Source organism: Suncus etruscus, chromosome 5, assembly GCF_024139225.1.
Source record: "Suncus etruscus isolate mSunEtr1 chromosome 5, mSunEtr1.pri.cur, whole genome shotgun sequence".
NCBI classification, from domain to species: domain Eukaryota; kingdom Metazoa; phylum Chordata; class Mammalia; order Eulipotyphla; family Soricidae; genus Suncus; species Suncus etruscus.
This window is the reverse complement of record NC_064852.1, coordinates 25,946,503-25,964,593: the sequence shown is the minus strand read 5'-3', so window position 1 is coordinate 25,964,593 and position 18,091 is coordinate 25,946,503. Positions and strand designations below refer to the sequence as shown.

General features: G+C 47.1%; 2 protein-coding genes across 4 annotated transcripts in view; both read right to left on the bottom strand.

The window, feature by feature from the left end:
• AQP9 (aquaporin 9) overlaps nt 1-156 on the bottom strand; it is an 837,480-nt gene extending 837,324 nt beyond the window's left edge. The window contains exon 1 of the mRNA XM_049773706.1: nt 153-156. The gene's annotated coding sequence lies outside the window, so the exon portion shown is untranslated. The remainder of the gene's footprint in view (nt 1-152) is intronic.
• CGNL1 (cingulin like 1) overlaps nt 1-18,091 on the bottom strand; it is a 154,160-nt gene that overhangs the window by 6,742 nt on the left and 129,327 nt on the right. For all 3 annotated transcript variants that reach the window (XM_049773591.1, XM_049773590.1, XM_049773593.1), the window contains exons 10-14: nt 17,465-17,569; nt 13,094-13,246; nt 12,078-12,248; nt 6,992-7,153; nt 3,953-4,042 (exon numbers count right to left, since the gene is read on the bottom strand). In XM_049773591.1, coding sequence (XP_049629548.1) covers nt 3,953-4,042; nt 6,992-7,153; nt 12,078-12,248; nt 13,094-13,246; nt 17,465-17,569 — 681 coding nt within the window. The remainder of the gene's footprint in view (nt 1-3,952; nt 4,043-6,991; nt 7,154-12,077; nt 12,249-13,093; nt 13,247-17,464; nt 17,570-18,091) is intronic.

The following is an 18,091-nucleotide window of genomic DNA, read 5'->3' as shown; positions in this document are numbered from 1 at the left end:
TCACATTCACATACAGACAGGTACAATCACACTCATGCACACACACAGAAAGACACACACAAACTCACGTGCATGCATGCAGAAAGACAAAATACACATAGGCTCATAAAGAAATACGATTACATTCATATAGACACATTCAAGTATAATACAATCATTACACATTCATGAACACATACACATGAACTTATGCCCAATGTCCCTCTGCACTTTGGGAAGAGAGTTGTCAGGGAGGACTCACATACCATATTTGCCGGCGTATAAGACGACCCTTTAACCCATGAAAAACTTCCCAAAAGTCGGGAGTCATATTATATGCTGGTATACGGCATGCTAAAACTTGTTCCAGCTTCAGGGACAAGTGATCTGCACCCCTCTTACTTTTAAGACTTTTAGGAAGTTTTTCATGGGTTGAAGGGTCGTCTTATATGCCGGCAAATATGGTATTTTGACTCAAAACCTCCCATGAGAGCCCCTGGCCATGGTGACCCTCAAAAGGAGAAAGAAACCCAACACTGATTCCTTCACAGCCCATGCCTCCACTCAGGCCTGCAGATGGCTGCTGAAATGGAAACACAAAATAGATGAGAGGGAAGCAAAGGCAGAAAGGAATAGCTGCAAAAGTTCTAAAGAGAACAGCCACCATAGCAGAGCCCGTTGTCATCCCAAGTCGGGGAAGTCAAGACAGAGCAAATAAGACAAGTTGGCCTGGGCCTGGGAATGACAGCACGGTGGATAAAGCATCTGCCTTGCACAAGGTCAATCCAGGCTCAATCCCCGGTATCCCATATGATTCCACTGAAACCACCAGGAGTGATTTCTGAGAGAAGAGACAGGAGTAACCCCTAAGCACTGCCAGGTGTGGCCCCAAAATAAAACAACAATAAAAAAACACAGATTGGCCTGACATAGACCCCCAACACTTGCCTATGCCAGCTCATACAAAGAAAACCTTAGCGGCTTCATTCAAAGCTGGAGGGAAGCCCAGTTGGCCCCCACACATTGACACTCATACAAAGCAAGTGCTCACTCCAGCTCGGATACTGGAAAATATTTTGCATGAGAGTCTTATCCTCTGTCTACTTTGTCTACTCACCCCTTTCTACTCTGGCTAAAAGAAAACAGGGGTACATGTTAGAGAGTGTGATGGGATGGGGTCTCTGGCTTAGGTGGCCTCCTGTTCTCTGTATCAGGGAATAGAGCCAAGGCTGAGAAAACATTTCTTTCTCTTGGCTTCAGGTGCTGTTTACCCTTCAGCTCCAAGGAACAGAGTGAACAGTAATGTTCCAGCTGACTTAGGAAGTAAATGGTGGTGGGAGGTGGGGATGGATCGCAGCTGGGGTGAAGGAATGCTGAGCCCCAAGCATTCTCGCAAGAATGTGCATGAGCAGGTGCCAGTGGGGCTGATCTCACAGGTACCCGTGATTAGCACCAGCCCTGGGGATTAGGAGCAGCTGCCTTGTGGGTTAATGAGAAACCCAGAAGGATTTGTGATGGTTTAAAACGATACTTAACCCCATCACCTGTGTTGACCATGGGACTGACATTAGAAACAAACCTCGGTCACAAGAAAGGGAAGAACTGTCCATATCATGTGCCTGAATGGCTAAGGCTATCAGAGACTGATCTGAAACAAATCCTCTTCACTGAAATGAGGGGAGCAACAGCCCCTTTTCCAATCCCTATTATAGGGTATTGCACCCCCTACTGCAGAGCAAGGAGCTGAAGTGGGAAGCAACCCCCCAGTGGCATTGGGTATTAGAGTCTGCAGTTACCAAAGCAACAAGATAGCCATGCACATCCCAGAATAATGCAAAGCTGCCACTGTCCTCTTCCTGCCTGCCAGCTACCAGCAGGGACAACTGATCCTCCATTGCCCAAAAATTCCAACTCTATTCAGTCCTGCCAACAGCCACTTCCAGAGCTGGCATATCAGGCCCATGACAAACATGCCAAACTCAGCCTCTATTGGGTCATTTAACTCATAGGTTTATGAGGAAGGTTTGGAGAAAGCCAACTCCAGCCAACAAGGAGATCCAACAGGAGACCATTACACTTTACTTGGGAGCTGAAGCCCAGACTCATGTAGGGCTGGAAAGAATCTTTCCTAGGATCCACCTCCAACAGTGTGGCATAGGAAGAAAGACATGTGGGAAGCAGCAGACTGTGGAATCAAGTGTGCTTCCTTCTGGCAGGCAGCTGACCCCAGACAAGCCTAAGACCAGCTTAGGAGAACCAGGAAGGACAAGCCTGAAAAGGGCCCAAAGGAAATGTCAAGAGTAGCTCAAGATCTAGACCTTTTCTTTGGGTTGGATTTGCAGTGCTTCCAACTTACTCCTGATTCTGCACAGGGATCACTCATGGCAGTGCTGGAGATGGAATCCAGGGCAGGATGTACAAAGCAAGCACTTTAGCAGCCCCTTTACTTTATCTCCAGTGTTTTTGGATACATGTGAAGACCCTTCTCCAGTGAAGGATAGCTCTGCCTGGTCTGGCCTCATGGGCAATGCTCTGAATGCAGCCAAGGGTACACAGGCAGCAATGAGCTTGGAGGGGGATAGTGGGTAGACACCTGCCTGGTTGGAACTTCTCTTACCCACACAGGGACACAAAGGCCAATGGCTCAACCTTCCCTGAGGTGGCATTTCCAGCTAGGTCCCTCCACTCCGGGCCTTCCTTCCAACTCCTGCTCTCCCACAGTGAGGACAGGAGGTGCATGTGGGTACAAAGCTGGGTTGGAGGAAAGCATCTTTGGGAGGAAAGAGGCAAACTTGGGGTGACATTGCACAACCGCCTGGGTAAAAAGCTTCATTCTCAACAGTGTGAGGGTACCAGTTTCTTCTGGCTGCCTACTGGTGTTTGGGGTGTGTGTGTGTGTGTGTGTGTGTGTGTGTGTGTGTGTGTGTGTGTGTGTGTGTGTGTGTGTGTGTGATTTTTTTGGTTTTTGTGCCACATCCAGTGGTGTGTGTGTGTGTGTGTGTGTGTGTGTGTGTGTGATTTTTTTGGTTTTTGTGCCACATCCAGTGGTGCACAGGGGTTACTCCTGGCTCTGCAGTCAGAAATCTCTCCTGGCAAGCTCGGGGACTATAATCAAACCACATCTGTCCTGGGTTGGCTGCATGCAAAGCAAACACCCTACCACTTTACTATCACTTTGAGCCCCAGCCCCATCCCGGTGTTTTTGGATCACAGCAAAGGAAAACTTCAAAACTCAAAAGTAGATAGAACCATAGCACAGTGGGTAAGTAAGGTACTTGCCTTGTATGTCACTGACCTTAACTTCATTCCTGACACTATATATGGTCCCCCAAGGAGTGATCCCTGAGCACAGAGTCAGAAGTAAGCCCCAGACACTGCTATCCCAAAACAAAAGAAAAACTCTGCAAACTTTTCACCCATGGGTGCTAGAAGAACCACAACACCAGAATAGGTGAGTGTGCTGCTCACACATTTACCCAGTTCCTAAAGGAAAACGTGCACCTTCCTATCACATGGGGTGACTTCCAAACTGCCTAGTAAAATAAAAATCATAATTTTTATCATTTATTTATGTTTGCTTTTGGGGTCACAACATGCATCCAGTGCCAGAGATCAACTAAGGTCTCTTGCAAGCAAAGTATGCTCTCTCTCTGTCTCTCTGTCTCTGTCTCTGTCTCTGTCTCTCTCTCTCTCTCTCTCTCTCTCTCTCTCTCTCTCCCCCCTCTCTCTCCCTCTCTCTTGTCTTACTCTTGAACTTGAGAACTCGGGTCAATCTCTCTCTCTCAATTATTCTTTATAGAGCCTCAACTCTGGAAGTATTCTGCAACAGATACCATGTGCAACAAAGCCACTGATGCCTTAGGCTCTATGTTATCACGCTGCTTTACCAGCCACTGGCCAGACTTCTCCTTCCTCATGCTCAACCCACCAGTGTGACTACTCACATTTTGCACAGGACAAGCCCCATCCCTACCTGGTCTCTGCTTCGAGTGATCCTGTCTGACAGGATATCCGCACTGGCTCTCTCTTCCTCCAGCTCAATCTCCAGCTGTGACACCTTGTCCTGAGAAAGAAGTCACACAGGATGATCATTCATGAAGGATATAAAGAAACATAAAAAAGCAGTTACAAATGGTCAAAGATAATAGAACCTGAGAACTGTTTACAGAACTGAACTTGCCAAGGCGGGGTTAGGAGGGACCCTGGGGTAATGGTGGAGGAGGAAATACTTTGGGGGAAGTACTATGGTGATAGAATGGTGTATGTATGAAACCCTACCATGAATAGTGTTGTAAACCAAGGTTTACAAGGTTTCAAATAAAAAGAAAAAGAGGGGCTGAAGAGACAGTACAGTGGGTAGGATGTATGCCTTGCATGTGGTCAACCTGGGTTTGATCCCTGGCACCCATATGGTCCTCAAGAACTGCCAGTAATTCCTGAGTGCAGTCAGGAGTCACCCTGAGCACTGCCAAATATAGCTCCAAAACCAAAACAAGCAAGTAACCAAAAAAATAAAAAGGAGAGAAAAAAAGGAAAAGAAAGAGAAAAGCACAGAGCCATGAACACTGGCTGATGGGCCAGGACTCTGTAGCAGCACTGGTACCTGAGTACTGCCCCGATGGGGTCCAGACATTGTCTATTCCTTAAAGAAATCTTGGAATTGTGTTCAATCACTTTATTGTATAAAACAGAATTGTGTACCGAGTAAATGTACAAGATGAGAAAAAATTATTTCTGAACACTGAGGACATTTGGTATGTTTCTTTCAAGTCTTTTTATTTTTTTATTTTTGGTTTTTGGGTCACACCCGGCAGTGCTCCGAGGCTACACCTGGCTCTACACTCAGAAATCGCTCCTGGCAGGTTCGAGGGACTATATGGGATGCCAGGATTCGAACCACCATCCTTCTGCATGCAAGGCAAACACTCTACCTCCATGCTTTCTCTCCAGCCCTCTTTCAAGTCTTTTTTTTTTTTTTTAATTCTGCTGAGTCAGTAACTTGTCTAAAATCTATTGATGCCAATTACCTAGCTAAGGTGGCAAAGAACAGGGGAAACAGCACAGAAGTTAGGGCACATACTTAGCTTGCACTTAACCTGATGAGATTCCTGGCACCCTAGGGTCCCCTGAGAATCTCCAGGTACAGCCCTGAAGGCCCCAAGCACTGCTGGGGAGGCCTAAGTATCCCAAACACTGTGGTTCCCTAGTAGCACTGCATCCTCAGGTCTTTGCATTGAACTCACAGCTGAGTGGTCAAGACAATGGAGAAGCAAGAGACACTGTTCTCTTTTCCTTGTGTGGTGGTGCTAGAGGTAAGGTGTCTGCCTTGCAAGCGCTAGCCTAAGGATGGACTGTGGTTCGATCCTCTGGCATTCCATATGGTCCCCCCAAGCCAGGAGCGATTTCTGAGCGCATAGCCAGGAGTAACCCCTGAGAGTCAAATGAGTGTGGCCCAAAAAAACAAAAACAAAAACAAAAAAAGAAGAAATGAAGGTCACAGAAATGAGAATGCCTTGAGAATCTGCACATGGCCTGACTTGTGGGCCACTGAAATCAAGGGAAAACTGCTAAAAAATGCTCTCAGTTATGAATCCTAAAGACTGGCTTAGAGCAGGCTGGGCCCAACTTCCTGTCTGCACATTTGCTTACTGGGTCCTGGTAAGTCCAAGGTCTATGTGACTGTTACTAGGAACAGCACCATATGAACAGAGGACAGGAACCTGTTGCTCAGAGTCTGGATAATTAATCTATTTCATGTGAGGAGAAAGGAAAGATACTGGTTCAGTCACCTTCCATATGCTTAAATGGGGGGCTCCTGGAACTCGGCATTTTGAGATGAACAGAGAATGAGTTCAAAGATGGCACAAGGCAAAGGGCAAGGGGCTGTCTGGGACTACTTCAAGACTCTATATTTAGCAAAAAGAACTATTCTTTCCAGTCAGTATTCTAGTAGAGGAGCAGACAGCCAAAGGCTTGCAGCCAACAGAAGCAGAAGGAGGGTGCTTCTAACAGATCTTCTGCCACCAAGGACTTCAACTGGCTCTCAGGCAGGTTGCTGGGGATCTAGAATAATCAGTTTTTTTTTTTTTTAATTTTTTTTTTATTTAAACACCTTGATTACATACATGATTGTGTTTGGGTTTCAGTCATAAAAGGAACACCACCCATCACCAGTGCAACATTCCCATCACCCAAGTCCCAAATAGAATAATCAGTTTTTAATTACAGGATTGACCACCAGGGCCACTATATGCAGGGATGCTCAGGAGGATGGATACACACAGTACCCAGGACAGATTGGGACCTTGAGTGTGCAAAGCAATACTCCAGCACTGTGACCTGTCTCATCTTCCAAGGTTCAGCTCACCTCTTTCTGATAGACTATCTCAGACACTCTCACTCAAACTCATATATGTATAAGAAATTAAGTACAGAAATAAAGTCTAGGTAAGACCCAGGGCACTTGTATCACTGCATCCTTAGGATAATGAGTGAATCCTCTAGCCTCAAACACTGAAAGTGGCCCTCAAGCTCCAAATACTGCTAGGAAGTCCCCCACCCCAAATCAATGAACTATATCACACTCTGCAGCTGGTGAGCCACTTCAGGCCTGAATGAAAGATGACGATGAGTGTGGCAGACAGTCACTAGGAGCAAGTGTGTAGGTTTTGAGTATAGTACAGCACAGCTCTTGAGTCACATCTTTGCACATGGATCCTGCAATTGCAGCACAGAACAGCTGAACCATCCACATGTCTGCAGGAAAATAAAGGATTGATCCTCCAGGGGCTCTGCCCTGTGTCCTTCAACAATTGAGAACTGGTGGCAAGGATTTGTTTCATTCTGCCATCAAACAAGCCCAGGGAACCAGTTTCTTCCTCAAGCCAAGAAACAGCTTTGATGAGGTTTGACTGTTAAGGAACCCTAGACTGCTACAGCTGCATCCCATGGTTCTCAGCCCATCTTACACACTACACAGTTACGGTTCACACCAGTCCCACATCCCACAGACCTCCATCTGCTTGACGATCCGGGAACGGTCATCTTTCAAGTGACTCTTGGCCTCTAGCTCGTATTCCAGGTCCTTCAGAGTCTGTTCCAGAATCTGCCGCTTTGTCAGGGCTTCCTCCAGGGCCCGCCGGGAGTCCCGGACTTCCTCCTCCAGCAGTTTCATCTGCAAGAGAAGGGCTAAGTGTCAGAGGCACACTGGGCCTTAACAGACCTCAACAGGTAGCCACGCCTTTGCTACAAGCAACCAGAAATCTGTAAGCATAGGCTACATTGTGCGGGGCTTCAGTTTCCCAAGCCATCCTTGGGCTTGTACACTCAATTTAGTAGTTGCTGGCAGAATTTTAAAGCTATATATATCAGGGGCCAGAGAGATACTACTGGAGTTAAGATGCTTGCCTTGCACATAGTTGACCTGGGTTGGCTTCTCATTACCCTATAAGGTCCCCCTGTAGTGTAGCCCTGCCAGGAGTGATCCCTGAGCACCACCAGGTGTGGCCTTCTAAAAACAAACAAAACTATTAAATAGAGAAGAAAAATACATCACAAGATGTGTAAAAACTTTTGGGGGCAGAGAGATAATGTAACAGGTAGGGCATTTGCCTTTCATGTAGCTGATGCAGGTTCAATCCCCCAACACCCCATATGATACTCTGAGCCTACCACAAGTAATCCCTGCGTGCAGAGCCAGGAGTAACTTCTGAGCAATGCCAGGTGTGGCCTAAATACCCCCAATAAATAAATAAATAAATAAATAAATAAATAAATAAATAAATAAATAAATAAATAAATAAATAAATAAATAAAAAGGGCCGAAGCAGTGGTGCAAGCAGTAGGGTTTTGCCTTGCACACGCTAACCTAGGACGGACTCCCATATGGTCCCTCAAGCCAGGAGCAATTTCTGAGAGCACAGACATGAGTAACCCCTGAGCGTCACCAGGTGTGGACCAAAAACCAAAAATAATAAAAGAAAAAAAAAAAGAAAGAAAGAAAATCACAGACGAAATCACTGGTCACAATTTAGTGACTTTATTTTGTTTGTTTGTTTTTGGGGGTCACACCTGGTAGCACTCGGGGGTTACTCCTGGCTCTATGCTCAGAAATCGCCCCTAGTAGGCACAGGAGACCATATAGGATGCCGGATTCAAACCACCGTCCTTCTGCATGAAAGGCAAACGCCCTACTCCAAGCTTTCTCTCCGGCCCCAATTTACTGACTTTTGTTTTTATCCACAAGGTGGCGCCGAACTAACAGCTTTGGGGAAAGTGAATCATAAAAAGGGCTGGCTGGACTACAGAGACTGAGGGGTTCCTTCTCTTTCTCTGGTCACTCCTGATTTCCAGGGTACAAGCCCCCCAGTATAGAGGACTGTGTGCTGTATGTACTGATGAGAGGAAGCCCAGTGTAGCCTGTCAGTTCTTAACCCCCTTCTCGGTGTAAAATGTACAAGGTGACAAGCAAGGATGGGTCTGAGGAAACAATATATGAGTGTAGGAAGCTCCTATAGGGAGCATTAGGGATAAGAAAAGTGTGAATGACTGGAGCACATGGATGGCATGTAAAGGGGCCCCAGTCCTGTGTGGTCTCAAGTCATGCCATGACTGGTGGGCCTGGAAGGCCCAAAACTTCACAGCTGGGTTGAGTATTCCCAAGAATGGCTCCCAAGTTTCCCAGGCACTGCTTAGGAGCTCTCATACCCACAGCCATACAACAGTTGACAAAGTCCTCAAGGGTACCTGAGTAGATGGGAGAGGCTAATTCAGGAAGCCCAGTGCTCAAATATACAAAAATAAATTTTTCCTGTGGAGACCCAGGGGACCTCATCATTTCCCTGAGAAAAGACCCAAGATCCTGGTGCAGGGGGGTTCTGGGGACAATACAGCTGTGAGGGAAACAATGAGTGAAAGTGTGAGATATTGAGGACTGCTGATCCTGGTATTCATGAGTCCCAAGAACCTCTCCCAAATAGTCTTTGCAACAATAAATCTCTGCATCAAGGTTCCTGGTCTGCGGTTTTAGGACAATCATAAAACCTACTTTATAGAGCTCTTGTAAGCACAGGAAAGAGTGTGTGTGGGGTGAGGGGGGGTGGGGAAGAGGGGAGGGTCAGAGTGTGGCCCAGAGGGAGGCAGATAGATGCTCTGTGGGTAGGAGGCTACAAGCCTGATTCTTGGATCCAGCCACTTGGGATCCCCAGTATCACAGTCAAATGTGGGATCTGCCCCATAGTGCAGGCAAACAAGCACCTTGCCTGAAAAGCAAACACACGAGTGAAGGAGCAAGGAGGTAAAGAAACATGGGTTTGAGCATGTGCATGAGCAAGCCTGGCTGGTAAAACATTACCTGCACTTCCTGGCACAATGCATGCCCCTTCATCTTTCCAGTAAACTGTTATCCCTCTGGCCTCTTGGTCTACTCCTTCAAAACCTAGCAAGGGTCACTTGTCCTACTAAGAACATGAAACCCAAGAGTTTCAGGAGAGGACAAGTGTCTGAGGACCTAAGGTCAGAAACCCCTTAAGACCAGGGGTCTCAAACTCAATTTACCTGGGGGCCGCAGGAGGCAAAGTTGGGGTGACCCTTGAGTGCAAAGTCAGTAGTAAGCCTTGAACATTGGGGGGTGTGACCCAAACAACTAAAACAAAACAAAACAAAACAAAACAAAACAAAAAAAGATTCCTCTAGGTCAGGGCCACAAAATGTTGTACGGAGGGCTGCAAATGGTTCGTGGGCCTCGAGTTTGAGACCCCTGCTTTAGACACACCTCATGCTCCTTTCACAAAGTTACAAACCGCCCTCTGCTCAGCAGACACTGTGCACAACAGTGGGGAATTCTATGGCCTGACTTGACCCAAGAATGCTATCAGTTTTATAGTGTCACAGTGAAAACAAGTGGCTGGTTTCACTCAGGACAAATACAGTGGGGACCATGCCATTTAGGACAAGTCACGGTGCTGTTTTTTGTTGTTCGTTCTTTTTTATTTTTTCCTTAGCTGAGAAACTAGACCAAAACACAGACATAGGGTGGAATGCAGGAGAAAAAGGTTCAGCTTAATTGTTCCCAGGGCAACAGGTGACTTTGGCTCATTCATTTCCTTCTGTTTCAAAGTCTACAAATTTGGCTCTGGTGTCCTTTCTAGGACATGACTTCACCAGGCTGCAACTCTCCCAGGGTAAGTCACTGAGGGTGGCTGGGAAGAAGAGCCTGGAAAGAGGTCCTTCACACTCTGTTCCTTCACACTGTTCCTAAATAAATAGTACTAGGCTCAGTCCAACCCAACTCTCCCAAGATCTTCCTCTTATCTCACAAGAGGATCACCCAGCCCCCTCGAACTTTCAGCAGAGCAGACTAGAGACATGAAACAAACATCGGTGACTATAGAGGTCACTGGAGTGGGACTTTGTAAGATCTGAACATAAGACCAGCTGGTAGCAATGAGTTGCATCCCCTAAGCCATTTTTGGAGTTGAAAAAAATTTTTTGGTGGGAGGATTTGGGAGAGTCACACCTGACAATGCTCAGGACTTACTCCTGTGAGCTCAGGGAATCATATGGGTGCCAGAAATAGAGCCCAGGTCAGCAGCGTGCAAGGTAAATGTCCTATCCATTGTACAAGGTCTCCAGCCACAACTTTTTTAATGCCAAAGAGAACTTTGATCTCAACATGTTCAGCTCAGTGCACATGAAGAGTACCCATATCAGATGATGGAGCCACAGTGGGATTTGTGTTCAGGGTCATCACCAAAGTGTTCGAGGAGCGGTGTCCATTGTTCTCTACACAGCCTGAGTGCTGACCCAAAGACAGCTTTTCTTTCTTCATCAAAATCTTGTTGTTTCTTTTTTAAGAAAGCTTGTTTCCCTATGGAATCATAATGTTCTTGGCATTGATTATTAAAAAAAATAAGCCTTAGAGGTTGGAGAGATAGCACAGAGGTAGGGCCTTGCACACAGCCAACCTAGGATGGACAGTGGTTCAAATCCCAGCATCCCATCTGGTCCCCTGACCCAGCCAGGAGTGATTTGTGAGCGCAGAGCCAGGAGTAATACCCAAGCACAGAGCCAGGAGTAACCCGAGTATGCCAGATGTGACCCCCTCCAAAAAAAAAAAGCCTTAGATTAAAAGAAGGTAACTGCCCATGATATGTAGAACCTTTAAAGTTTCATGTGTGATCTTGCTTAATTATTAAAACATTATCATCTTAAGTCTTTTTTAAGTGATAGAAAGAGAACTAGAATGATGGGCTGAAGGGCAGCAGCCAGCAAGAGACAAACCAGGACATCAGCAGACACTGGCCTTGCTTCCTAGGGTCTATTACTTTTCATGAAAATACTCAAAAACAGAATGACCCCCGCCTCCAGTTCTCTAGAAGGAAGCTAACTTTGGGTTTTATGTTGCACTCTTAGTCTTTTGGGGTGTGTGTGTGGAACACTTGGGGATGTCCAGAGTTCTCTCCTGCTCTTCGGTCAGGGATCACTCCTGCTGGGCTTGGGGAACATATGAGGAAGAAGAGATTGAACCTGATTTAGCAACATGAAGGCAAGCACTCTACCTGCTATATTATAGCTCTGGCACGTTGCTCTTTTAGTCTTAAATGTACAACCAAGAATTTGTTTTCGTAAATTTAGACTCACTGATTCCTGAGAACTCTGCTCGCCTCCCTTTTACGGTTTGTTCTGAAACACTGCCCAGAGCCAAAACTCCAACACAAGCTGGGGATTCCGGAATCAATGGCAAACAACTGGTTGTTGTTATACTCCTTATGTGAGGCTTAAATGAAAACATTAACACTCATCAATCATTTAAATTCAGCTGGGCATACCAGTGGTGCTGGCAGAACTGTCTGCTAACTCTTTCAGGCAGAACGTTCTGCATTGGTAGGAAAACAGTCTTGGGAAGAGTGGACCATGAGTGGGGTTCACCCATTTGGAAACTTCTAATGCCCCTGGCTCGAGAAACATCCCAAGAGGCAGACAAGTGGTGATAAACACTCTAGGGAATCCACTCCAAGTCCCTCACGGAAAAAGGAGGGGAGCTATCTCTAAGGCTCCGATGATCAAGGGCTAACCCAAGACCCAAGAGGTCACATTACCTCATCCTGAACTTTGGAGGCTGTCAGTCGGGACTTCTCAGCCTCTAGGGTTTTCTCCTTCAGTTGCCTCTGCAGTTCTGCAAGTTCCCTGCGATTTTTCTCCTTGTACTCATCCAATTGGTTCTGGAGCTCCAATGTGGATGTCCGTGATGCCTCAACAATGTCAGCCATCTGCAACACAGGACAAGGGGTTAGCCCACTCGGCAGTGAGGTGTGGGTTCTCCATCCACACACAGCTCATCTTTCCTTTCTGCTTCAGCCAAAGTGCTGTGCTCACTAGGGAGCAGCACTGAGTGCAATGAGCCCTTCACAGGAGCTGACTGTTCTCTCCATCTTGGGGATCTCATGGGAAGTCATGAAGCAAGAGAAACCACCTCACAGGCCCTGTCAGAATTAGAACCATCCCCAAAGAACCCACCCCATAGCTAGGACTGGCCTGGCACTTGTTGGGAACCAGAGAACAGCTGATGCATTGCCCACACCCAGCTGTGTGGCCCACATCGGTGCAGCACCCCCTCCAGTCTAAAGGAAGATATGAAGCAAGAGAGAGCAGCAGCAATGTTGGGTTTCAGGTACAAATTCCTGGTCTGTACTTGCGGACATTTCCTCTGATCTGGGCCCAGAATGGAGAAACACAAACATTTTCCTGACACTGGATTGGGAATAATTTTCAACACTTCCACAGGGCTGCTCCTGGGTCACGCAAATCCCTGACACTTTTGTGCCTGGACCCAACTACAGGCTTCCTAACCTTTGTCCACCTGCTCCTTCATCTCCTGTTTTTCCTTTCCTCTTCATCTTCCTTAACTCCTCTCCTCCCCACCTATAAGCCTCCTTCCCCCAGCTTCCCTTCCTCATCCTTACCTCACCTCATTCCAACACACCACTCTCCTGCTTCCTTTCTTCCCTCCTAATTAGTAGCCCTTCTTCCCCCAGTGCCCCCTCTCTTCTTCACCTCTCTCCAGCATCCCTCCCTCTCCTGTGTACTTTCTCCCCTCTGTCCACCCTCCACTCACCTCCTTCTGCAGTTTCTCAATGGTTTTGTCAAGGTGCCATCGCTCTGTCTCCATTTCATTCTTTAGTATTCGTAACTGTTCCTTCTGCTCCGTCTCATCTCGGAGTGCCTCCGACAGCTGCATCTGCTCCTGGGTGGTTCGGCTCAGCTTTCTCTGCAGATGGCAGGGAAAAGACAGGGCACTCACTAACCTACCATGTCAAGCCACAGGAGCAAATGGCAGAGAGACAACGGCACATCCACCACATCTGCAACATTGGTGATCAGAAAAGGAGCGGAACACAGCCAGCCATGGCTGAGCCATAGTGGACACAGCTGGTTCTGGGATTCAGGAATCAAAATGCAGTGTTGACATGACAGAGAGCATCCAGAGGAATGAAGGAACAAAGGGTTCATTTTAGAATAGCAGAAAATGGCCAAGGCTGCTATAATGGCCACTTATAATTATGTCCCAAATCCTCACTCATCAGGCTCAAAAGTACATTCAACCCATCTAACCTTACTCGGCAATCTGTTGTACCTGTTGTACCTGACATTCTAGAACGTGTTCTGCTCTGCAGATAATTATTTTCAATATTTGTGTTTTGGGGGGTCCACAGTACTCAGGCCATACTGTGTGCATACAGACTCTACACTCCTGAAGGGGTGAGTGTCTATGTGTGTGTTGCAAGACTCTATACATTTTTACCTCTCTTGAAGGGGTGAGTGTGGTTAACCCATATGCAGAAGCTATTTGTCTGGAGAAACAGAAACCTCTGCCCAGCTGACTCAGGCAGAACAGTCCTCATACCAAGCCGCAGTGTGAGTCAAAAGCAGCTGCTTTCTGACTGAGCCATAATAACATGGACCTAGATTCCCACGGTTCTCAGTGACCATGTAAAGAAATATTTACCACCCATGTTCACCACAATGCTACAGACTGCTCCGAGTAGCAAGGGAGAAATGTAAGGGAATCAGTCGCAATCCTCCTTGTTGAGGGCTCAGCTCCTTGCAGCTGTGAGTTTGGGGAGAGGCAGGCAAAGGCTGAGCGACTTCCACTTCCCAGGTGGACAGAAGTGAGACCCTCTGGGGCATAGACAGACCCTGGATTAGGCCTGCTGACATGTGCACTAAGTGTCATTGCCAGCAGCAGGGGTGGTCCTAGCTATAGGGGTATCAGCATTACCCCAGCATGGCGGGGAACCAGGCTTGAAGCAGACCACTAGCAGGGCCAAGGTTCAAGGACAGGGCAAGGAAGTTGATGGGAGAGAGTGTGTGTGGGAGGTGACTTTCTGATTTGAGCAGTGATGTAGGCAGGATATAATCATTTGATGATGAATTCATAAATCTGAAACTGAAATACTAACTGAAAAAAAAATTCCAGTTCCTAGTTCCAGACTGTGGGTGCTAGAACAAACCCTAGGACAGGCCCTTTAAGAAGCCGCCCTCAGGGCCAGAGAGATAGCATGGAGGTAGGTTGTTTGCCTAGGATGCAGAAGGACGGTGATTCGAATCCCGGCACCCTATATGGTCCCTCGAGCCTGCCAGGAGCGATTTCTGAGCATTGGGCCAGGACTAACCCCTGAGCGCTGCCAGGTGGACCCAAAAACCAAAAACCAAAAAAGAAAAAAAGAAGCCACCCTCAAAGTATGATTCTCTTGACTGTACCCTGGTAGCAGACCAAGCCAGGGTAACTGGGAAAATCCATAAGAACCAACTCTGAGAGGTCAGTGGAAGACAATGGGTTCACCCTGTGCTAAGTAGGCAAAAGGTCCACTTTCAGTTCCCAGCATCCCATGATTCTCCTAGCACTGCCTGGGAACCCCCAAGCTGGAAGTAGTTCCTGAGCACCCTAGGTAGGACCCCCTCATTTCCTTGGGGGGAAAAAATCCACCTCTGAATCAATAACAAGACAGACTCCACTCTACTCTGGGAATTTCCTAAACATTATTGGGTGTGCTCCATTTAAAGGATCACCGACATCCCAAATTGAGGTGCATATTTTCTCTCCTCTCCTCTGTGGAGTCCTCTCTCTCTTCTGGTGCTCTTTGGGACATATTTCCTCTCCTCTCCTGTTTCTTTCTTTTTGTTTTTGGGCTACACTCAGTGGCCAGGGGTTACTCCTGGTAACTCAAAAATCACTCCTGGCAGGCATAGGGCACCATATGAGATGCCGGGGATCAAGCTCAGGACCATCCTGGATTGGCAGTGTGCAAGGCAAATATCCTACCGCTGTGCTGTCACTCTGGCTCCCTCTTTCCTGTTTCTAAATGAAACTATTTTCCTGAGCTCATTTTCTTGACTGCAACTTCTTTCCAGTGAGAATAGACAGTGAGGCTGGGAGACAGAGTGTTGTCAGGGCAGGAGTAGGGCTGGAGAATTCCTGTGGGCAGTGTCAGTACAGGCATTTGTGAGTCTTGATCTCCCCTGGTGAGACTAAGTATGTCAGGAGAGAAGCAGTCACATACACCTCTCTTGGCTGCCCACCTTCCCTGTGGGGTCCCCTAATAGTGAACATACAGACATAACGACTTTCTACATGATAAGAAGACTGAACCCTGCATGAGGCATGGACAAGACACAAAGGTCCCCAGAGTCCAAATGCCTCCCTGTTGATGGATTTAAGGGAATAAGTCTATATACCTTTAAGGGGTAATGAAAGCACCCCCTGTAATGGCAGTTGAACAGGGACACACCTTCCTGCAATGGACAACTGCCCCCAAAATATAAAAGTGAAAGTCTGACAGTTATTGGAGAGGCCAGGGAAAAGACTGAAGTCAGAGATACAACATTTTCTCTCCTCTCTCCACACCCCCACTCCAGTCACTCTGGTCATGAGTAAATGATCAAAAAGGAAGGAAAAGAAAAGCAACCCAGGACTCATCAGTGGCTCCACTTGCAGTCCCTCTGTGGGCTGCTTAGATTTTTCTTCCTTAGCTGGTCTCTGTCTTTGCTTTGGACTTTGTTTTTGAGAGGGAGGGGACACAGGCACAAGGGGGCCACATCTGGCAATACTCAGGGTTTACTACTGGCTCTGTGCTGAGGGGTCAATCTTGGTGAACTCAGAGACCGTGTGAAATGCTGGGGACCAAACTTGGGCTGGCTGCATACAAGGCAAGTGCCTTACTATGGCTATAGCCCCAGCTTTGGGGTTCTTGACATTTCTGCCTTCTTCTCTTCCCCTAGATCTTCAGCTCTGCTCCAGCCTATTGGTCCTATGGGTATAAAGAAGTCCCTGGCCAATTCTGTATTGCAGAGGAAAAGGGAGATGTGTGGTATCCTCCCCCTACCAACACTGGGTAATAATAATGGGGTTCTGAGGACCCAAGCTATGATCTCCCCCCATTACCCTCTCTTTGACCCTCTAATTACAGGACTGGGCCACTTCTGAGTAGAGCAGTGTAAGAACTACAAACAAAATTTCTATTAAGTTTTTTTTTAAAGGGGGGGGCGCAAAGCAACCCATAGAACAGAGTTTTGTTGACAAGGTCTCAGGAAGGGCCAAAGCCAGTGGAGCTGGGTGTTTCAAGGCACATGAAAGACCTAATACCTCCCAACTCTTCTCCACTCTCCCCTGAGGAGAGGCCACATGTTGAAAGGATTCTATGGTCAGGCTTCTAAAAGCACAGTTCCTGCTGCTTCTCATCTGTTTAACACTTGCCTGTCCCCTTTCTACACTTCTCACCTACCTCGCCTCCAAGTGGCTTTAAATGAAACATTTTAGTTCCCTGGGCTCAGAGCTGTGCCAACAAATAAACAAAAAAGCAAAGCCTTGCCATTCCCACCCAGAATTGTGCTTGAATTGTGATGAACACTGGACAGTGAAGGATAAGCTGGAGTCCTGGGGCAAGGAAACTTCTCCCCCAAAGAAGAACAGTTTTTTCCTAACCTTCCAAGGGGCAAGGAAAATCTCATTTCATAAGAATCCTTGTGCTATGCTGAGCAATAGCAATCTGACTGCAAGAAAATGACTCCTGCTCCTTGTTAATACCAAGAAAACACACATGCTCAGAGCAGAGATCACACAGTCTCTTGGGGACCAGTCCCTATATTTTGTCTTTGGAAACTGTCAACCTCTTGAGTGTGGAAACCAAGGTTCTTTAGCCTTGCCAATACAAACATCTATAGCCAGATCTGCTCCACTATGGTTGTGGGGACCAAGGACCAGCTGTGTCTGGAGAATGAGGATCAGTGACCCTGGCACCTGCCTTCACACATGGACAAGAGCAAGTCCCTGGTAGTAGCAACCAAACACTTTTCCAGAGAGTAACAAACATCTTGTCCCCTGCCCTGTCCAGTGAAGAGACAGTGTGGGTAGAGGGATCAGCAATTAGGAAGGTGAAGAGGACAGAAGGAATTACCCGGGAAGGAAGACCAGAGGCATCCGTGTTACCTGCACATCTTCCAGTTCATTCTCCAGTGTCCTGCGATCGGCCTTGGCTTCTTTCTCTTCCTTTCTTGCAAGCACTAGCGCCTGCTCTAACTGCCGCACCTCAGCCTGCAATGGGATACATGGACCTATGAGGTGCCTTTAGTGTGAGCTGATGGGAGCTTGAGAGCATGCAGGGACCCCAGGAGATGGGCAAAGCTGCAGTAAGAGTGATCCTGCATGCTCCAATGGGGTGCCACACATGGCTGGGCATAAACCACCACATCATCCATGCTTGAGGCTCTTTCTGCAGTCATAAAGCCAGCCTCAAGTGATAAATTTATAAGCAGAAGGAGCAGCTAAGAGAGCTTGGGAAGACACCTCTAGACCTCTGATGGGAAGACTGAGAAACATTCTGGTGGTGCTTAGCTCCTTAACTTTCTTTCTCCCTTCCCATGACCTGCTGTCCCGTCTCACCATCTCACCACTAGAGTGTCTTTTGCTAACAGCTTCTCACTTGCAGAGAACTGGCAAGCCAGATAATTGGTTTGTTAAAACTTGTGCGACTTCCTAACCCCATCAATTACATTTTTAAACAAACAAATAAACAAAAAAACAGATAAGTAATCATGAGTGAAAATTGACTTGCAG